The 7,683-nt window shown below is 46.7% G+C and overlaps 1 protein-coding gene across 1 annotated transcript; it reads right to left on the bottom strand.

The window, feature by feature from the left end:
- Positions 1–2,231: 2,231 nt before the first annotated feature.
- GPR12 (G protein-coupled receptor 12) lies at positions 2,232–4,640 on the bottom strand. Its single transcript, XM_045796737.2, has one exon. It carries the CDS (start codon positions 4,635–4,637, stop codon positions 3,633–3,635), a length of 1,005 nt encoding a protein of 334 aa, XP_045652693.1. The 5' UTR covers positions 4,638–4,640; the 3' UTR covers positions 2,232–3,632.
- Positions 4,641–7,683: the final 3,043 nt, after the last annotated feature.

Below are 7,683 nucleotides of genomic sequence, written 5' to 3'. Positions count from 1 at the left end.
AGGGGACAAGAAGGCAGTTTGTTCCTTTATTACACCAGGCATATAATCAAAAGGAAAACATAAACTTTGTTCAATGTAAGATGATAGTAGTCACTTATTTAATATGTATTTTAAATCTAAAATGGTAAGTCACCCTAATTTCTATGATATGTATATGAAATTATATATATATATGCATATATATACATATATATATAAAAAACTGTGAAAGTCAATCATTATTTTAATGATGGATTAAACATTTCTTTTTAAAAATTTGAAAACTCTTCAAGATACTTCATTGGCAATAAACATCTTCATTTCTCATCTGCTCTTTTAAACTTCTTGTTTAAATTCTGCTTTAAATTCCAGAGGGATCTAAGACTGTTCCTCCTTGCCTAGTCAAGTGAGTGATTCCCCCTTCCTGAACTTAGCTCTTTAATTTAGGCTTCCAGGGAAAGTGGTGCACTGCCTCCCACTCCATCTCGTTTCGCTCCCAGGTAGCAGGAAGGAAGATGGCCCTTTTACCAGCAAGAAACAAAGTTATTGCTATAAAGAAGTAAAAAGTTAAAGGGACAAAGGAAACAAAAACCTGGATAATCACAACCTGGATAATTAGCCCCGACCGAGGATTCTGCTTAAGGTAACTGAACTGTCTTAGTTACAAAGATAACTTACCATAAACTCTTGGGTAGCTACACATTTTCATCGTACGGAGTAAGAGATGATCTGGTAACCTCAGGACTGTTGGGGATATGAATGTTTTCCATAATGCATTTAGTGTTGCTGCGAAGTTAATGTTATTCAACATGTATCTGTATTCATATATGTATGCCCTTATACACATCCCGAACCATATGCATGTATATTGAGACAGGCACACATTTCCTAATAATTAACTTCACAGAAACAAAGAAGCTTTGTAGGAAACCACATAAACATCCCCAAATCTTCACAGTTTAAAGTAAATAGTAAGAACATCTTATAGTTGAATTGAAAAATACCTTAGCTGAAATCAGATGTTTCAAAAACAGGGTCAAAAGCAACCTTTTAGTATTATGAGACCGTTACAAACTGATACAAGTATGGAATGTGAAATTTAAAATACTAAATGAAGGAAAAATCTGTATAACAAGTGCCCTCATCTTATTGCACTAAAATATCGCAGTGTGCCCCCGGGGACTGGCCTTGGTGCCAAAGCAGGGAAATGTTTAGGGAAGAAGAGCCTGTTAAAAACAGACCTCTTTCAGGGAGGACCAGGTCGCTAGTCACACCCCAAGTAATTTTAAACAGGAAGCTTTGTCTTAATTGTAGAACGAAAACTTGGTGGCAGGAATCATTTCCCTCAGCCCCTCTCTCCCGGGGAGGGATCACAGGTAGCTGGCGCATGGAAGGGGACAGCATAGGCTTGGGAAAACCCAGGACCAGATCCTGGCTCTATCCTGGAGCTCTGTGGCCTTGGACAAATTCCTTAGCCTCTCTTTGCCTTAATTTTCTTACCTGTAAAAGTGTGTTCTTGGGAATACAGCAACAAAGCAGATAGAGGAGCCTGGCACACAACATGTGGTGAGAAACAGTACACATCATTACGACTACTACTATTACAGATATGCAGATGGACGACCATTTCTACAAAGACAGCATTTATTGCTTTACAACCTCCGTATGGATATTTCCCAGCCCCTGTCAAAACCAACTTACCTTAGTCATTTCTCACAAGGAGATGCTGTCAAGTTTTAAGTCATTAAAAACAAATAGACCCATCATTTCCAATCTACCAACTCCATCAAATGTTCAAAAGACATTTTTTAAAGGCATCAAGTTGATGAGATTGGTCATATGGTGATGTGTACTAAAAATCCTTTCCCGCTTCTGGAATATTTCTGTCCCTCTCCTGCTTCCATAAGTAACCTAGGGGAGGAGACCTAGATTCAAGTACAGGATTTATTCACACTTGCGCTACATACGAAGGGGCTTTGGAGAGATGGCATTGGCGTGCAGGCTGCCAGGATGGTCCTGAGACCACCACTGGCCCTAACACTTGGGACAAACTGATGAGGTTAATTTATTACAAACGATTCCTCCATGGACCCTGAAATACTGGTCTTGCCAGCATCTGAATGGGCTTAGTTGATGTCTCATCCAGGACTTCTTCCACTGGTTGTCCAGACACTGCTATAAATCCATGGCAAATGGAGGGAAGGTGTCTGCGGTCAAAACATCTGTCTGTACTAAGAGAAATGATGCTCAGACACAATGACTTGGCAATATATTTAAAATTCATTCTTCGGTGTCATTTCTTGACTAAATCTTTGCTCTCTGAAAACAGGCAATACAGTTTTTATTGCATTTAAGTTGTTTTTTGGTGAAAAGAAGGAAAAGGAATTCCAAGTTAGCTTTTCATGGACAGCCACATGGTCATTCTGCTTGTGAACTTACATAATAGAACTAACATATATCACAGTCAGATACACGTTATGCACTCACGAACTGAATCATTAAAATAGGAGACCACCTGTTTCAAATGCACTTTGCACCACAGACAATATGAACCAGAAATATTTGGTCTACAATATTTAATTCTATTTGTCTCGACTAAGAAAAACTATTAATACATTCTTAGACAGAGAGAGACAGGAAAGGTGATGGTTTTCATATTTCGTGATAGCTTTACATCGATTTACTTTTCAGAATATGCTAAAATAAATGTAACCTACTTTTAATAGCTGTTATTAAATCTTTTCTTTTGCTTCATGAAAACAATCAGGCTGTGGTGTGGAGACAACAGTGGTGGATCTAATCAGTCCTACTTCATATGCAAATCAAACAAATTTCATAATTCATTTTAGAGACACATTGAAAACCTATATTGAAAACTGACTCATTTGATTCTGGATTTACACGGCAACATTTGAAACTAGTGGTCTAGCTAACACAGGCAACCATGCAGAAAGTTACAACATTCATAGAAATACCAATGTAATTCTTGTGAACAGTCATTGCTCAAAGTAAAGAAAGAATAAGAATGGGTACATGGTTTCTGTGTTGGTAACTTATTACTTAGTTCATGTTAATAAAACCAGGTCTCTTCCGAACATAATCATGTAAACTATTTGTGTAGGCTTGAAAGAGATTATATTCAGTTAGGTACATGCAGCATTGAAAATCTACCTTGACATTAAAAAAAAAAAAAGTCTGGAAAAAGTCATTTCTCCTCCATTTTTCTCAATAGCTCAATTTTATTTTAAAGTCCAAGTAAAAACTCTGGGACCAGTTTACTTTTTATAACATCATGGCCATATCATATACTTTCTTTCCCACCCCCTACCAATCCTCCCAGTAAAATATAAACAAAAACCCTGCCTCCAAATAAAACAGAAAACAAAACCTCTGTCCCCCAAACAAAACAAAATCATCTTGAACAAAGAACTCATATTTTTTTAAAAGGCTGAAAACACTGGCAACATTATTTTCACTTCGGTCACTTTACTCATCTAAAGGAATGCATCACGAGTGCTAAGTGCTCCTGGGGCTCAAGAGACAGTCCAATATAAAGAATTTAAGGACAGCATCGCAACCATTTGGCCGGGCAGTGGAAGTGCTTGGTAAATGCAGAATTGAGTGTGTAGGGTGTCCTCGTAAGGGGAACGCTGCTACACATCGCTGGGTGACCGCGCTCTCTGTGAGAGGCTGGAGGGGATACAGCCGCAGCAAATGAGACAGAGGGCTTTCTGGATCTCTTGGTTTCTGAAAGCATAGATGACAGGGTTGATGATGGAATTGTAGGTGGCGGGCAGGAGGGTGGCGTAGGTGTAGATGGAGGGGTAGGTGTAATCAGCTATCAAGGAATAGAGGGTGAAAGGCATCCAGCAAGCAGCAAAGGTCCCCAGAATGATGGCCAGGGTGGAGACCCCTTTCCGGGTGGTCACATAGTGGGAGGTGGCCAGGAAGTGATGTTGCAGGGCTATCTGATGGGCGTGCCTCATCACAATCTTGCAGATCTGGATGTAGAGCTGAAGCATGAGCGCAAACATGAAGAGGAAGGAGACAGAGAGGATGGCCGCGTTGTTCTTGGTGAGAGGTCTGACCACGCTGCAGGTGGACTCGTCTCTGAGGCAGTTCCAGCCCATGACGGGCAGCAGTCCCAGGCAGATGGAGGTCCCCCAGAGCATGACGAGCATGACATAGGTGAAGGTGACCGTCCTCTCCGAGTGGTATGTCAGAGCGTAATACAGGGAGAGGTAGCGGTCAACAGTGATAGCCAGCAAGCTGCAGACAGAGGCAGAGAAAGAGGCGACAATGAGTCCGATTGTGACCAGCTTGGTGGCTTCTGACTGAAGCAGGTAGGCAAAAACAAAATTGATGATGAGTCCGATGCCGGCCAGCAAGTCTGCAAGAGCCAGGCTGCCTATTAGCAGGAACATGGGTGCTCGCAGGCTGGGGTTATGGAAGATGATAAGGACCACAATGGCATTTTCACAGGAGATGAGGGTTCCTGAGGTACACAAGACAATGTCCCAAGGGTTGACAACGAGCTCTGGCTCCGGCTCTACAACAGGAACCTGGGAGGAGACGGCAGCCGAGACGTTCTCCGCAGCACCAGCATCTAAATAATCCCGAGGCAGCCCGCTTAAATTGACCTTCAGGTCTTCATTCATTTTAACCCCCGTCCTCTTCAACGAAAAGACAGGCTTTTTAATGTTTAGACACAGCAGGGTGACAATCCAAGATCATGCAAAAAACACACAAACAGAAAGCCAGCCCCTACTCAGACACTACCATCAAATGCCACAAGCTTCATGAATTATAAAGTGTTATGGAATAAAACAAAAGGCAAAGTCTCCGTGGTTTCAAACCCACGACCACAAATGCCGTTTGGCGCTGGGGACAACACAGGATAGGACTTGAAAACACGAGCGTGAGTGAGGCAGGCACACACGGAACCGCGGCGGTCTGTTTGCTAAAGTGCTGGGAACGCACATCTGAAAATCACATCTTGCATGCTGGAAATGAACCACTGCTTGACATCTGGGCTGCTGCCGAGAAAGCCACGCTGCAGCGACAAGTCGCGAGCCGGGGGCCGCCATCCTCGATGGAATATTTAAATCGCCTATTTCCATCTAACTCCCCCCCCAAAAACAATCCCTCGCGCGCGTGCACACACTCACACACACACCCCAGCCAGAACAAAGAGGGGTCCCAGACGTCCCCCGTGTGCACAGGGCAGTCAGGCCAGGGTCACAAAAGGCAGGTGTGTGCGATGGGGGTGTGGAGACAGACAGACAGACACACGCCCATGCACTGCCGCCGCTCTCCCGGCGGGGACGAGAGGAGGACGCGAGGGGACAGACAGGACGCCGGGACCAGCGGCCCGCGGGGGCGGGGGTCATCAAGGGGGTCACCTTGGCGCGCCCAGGCCGAGGGGGCTCCTCCGGTGCTTCCGAAGCGCGCGGGCTACTCGTGTTGCATGTCTGCGCCGGGGCCCGCGGCGGCGAGGGGCGGCGGCCGCGCTCGGGAGTGGGAGGGAGGGCGCGGGGCGCGCGCTCGGCTCCAGGTGAGCTGCGGGCGGCAGGTGAGCGGCGGGCTCGGCTCGCGTGCCCGGCTCTCCCCGCCGCGCGCCCGCCAGCCCGCCCGCCCGGCCCACACGCTCCCCGCGCGCGCGCCCCCGCCCCCGCGCCCGCCCGCCCGTGCGCGCCTGGCTGCCCGCCCGCGGGAGCCCCGGGAGGCCGGCGCGCGCCCCCACGGGTCGGGGCGCACCGGCGGGCTAGGGCGGACCGCGCGCAGCTAGAGCCCCCCACCCCTCTGGGAGGGAGAGAACCTGGAGGCAGAGACCTGCATCTTCGCCCTTCCTGCCTGCATCCCCGCGTCCCACCCCAGCTGGCGGTCTGGCGGGGCGGGGGCAGAGGAGCACCGCCTGGGAACCCGGTGACCTATTTCGTTCCTGAGGTCTCCCTGGGGAGTCCCGGTCTCTAGCGACCTGCTTCTCCGCTCCTTTCTCTAAACTGCCACATTCATGGCCCAAAGAATTGCTTAGGGTGGCATTCGGGATTAGCAGTGGGGACGCAGGGTGAGCAAGTTAGGCAGGCTGATTTTTAAAGCAGCGAAATGATTGGCCAGCTATTTTAGAATTGCCGTTGACCACTCTGCCTCCTGATCCCAAAAGGGTTCCTTTCCTTAGGTGTGTCTTAGATCTTGTTCCTTATTACTGTTCCCCGGGAACACTTGCTTAACTGCATATAAGGTGCTGTTATGTGAATCATCATTATCATCGAATTGCACTTATTAAGTGCTCCTTGAGCTGTGTTTTCAAATGGAAATCATTTACTGAGTTCCTGCAGAAGCTTCCTGAAGATGCTGGCCAAAACCCGTTTATTTAGGTACTGAAGTGGCAGTGTTAATTTATTTTTTCATTTTAACACATCAGTAGGTTCTAAGATTAAGAACCTGATAGCCGTCTGCTTTTATGAGCTCATGTCTCCTCTGGATACAAAACCTAGAGCACCTAGGAGATCTTAAGTTTAAAAATGATCTCCCAGCTTAAAGATGGGAGAAACAAGGCATGCTATTGTGTTTTTTCTTTTCAGCAGTGAAGGTTTTCCTGACTGCCTTTCTCCACACTCACAGAAAGGGTCCTGTATGAATAGAGATGGTCCACAGAACACGGACCCTGCCTAGCTCGGCATCATCCTCTGGCCATCCTGCCTCCCCCTGGTGCTCACTGTCATTTCTCACCCCAGCCCTGCAGATTCACCTACCCTTCACTTCCTCTTGTCCCTTTTCCTCCCTTTCTCCCATCCAAGAGCTACTGCCTCTGCAAGATCAGCCTGCCTCTCCCAGCAGGCCAGTTCTCAACTACAGATCAGTAGTTTGGGGGTTGGGGGGGGGCAGACTCTGCATTTGCAAGCCTCTGTCCCAGAGATCCTGCAGCTTCTGGTCCATGGACTGACTACACTTTGAAAAGCAAGGTTCAGTGGAGTTTTAAGAACCACTTGTCCCCAGTGGGGAGGCATCAGTCACCTGTAACTGCCAAGAACCATGCTAATTGCCAGGAGCACATATTCAGTAAGATGTGATCTTTCCACTCACAGGCATGTATGTGTGGGGGTGACAGATGCATAGAAGAAGCAATACTACCAGGTAGCAAATGCTGTAATGGAGGGATGTATATCTTCCTGTCAATTTCTATGTGATGAAGCAAAGCATTTTTAGAATGAAGTGTTGAAAAATAGTTGTTTGAGCATATGCATAGCAGTTTTAGCATGGTACAGTTCAAACTACCTGCCAAGACTTAGGAGGCTCCCATGGGCACTGCGGCTCAGGGCAGGCGAAACGTACAGTGCTAGCCAGACACTATTCTAGTCAATAACACTGCGACAGGTCTGCCCCCCGGAGCCGACAGGAGGAGAACGTATTCCCTCTTTCAATGTGCTTGGGAAAGAAGGGAGAAAAAAAAGAAGCAAGAGAAAAGGTAATGAAGTGGATGTGTTTTCTTGCAGTGAAATCTTGAGTTAAAGGAAGAAACTGAGGGAACTTACACCGGGGCTGGATACAGCCAAATGGCAGCACCGAGGGGCTACGACAGTGTGGGCGCAAGCTCCTCCAGATTGCCGAGATCAGCTGTGCGTTCACAGTTCTGCTCAGTTATGCCTTCCCCTCAAATGATTACTTGGAACAAAAAAAAAAAAGGAATTTAAACTTTTCTCC

The sequence above is a fragment of the Ursus americanus genome, chromosome 10, assembly GCF_024610735.1.
Source record: "Ursus americanus isolate L20-20 chromosome 10, mUrsAme1.1.p, whole genome shotgun sequence".
In the NCBI taxonomy this organism is placed as follows: domain Eukaryota; kingdom Metazoa; phylum Chordata; class Mammalia; order Carnivora; family Ursidae; genus Ursus; species Ursus americanus.
Note: the sequence above shows the minus strand (reverse complement) of the source record. Positions and strands in the feature narration are given on the sequence as shown.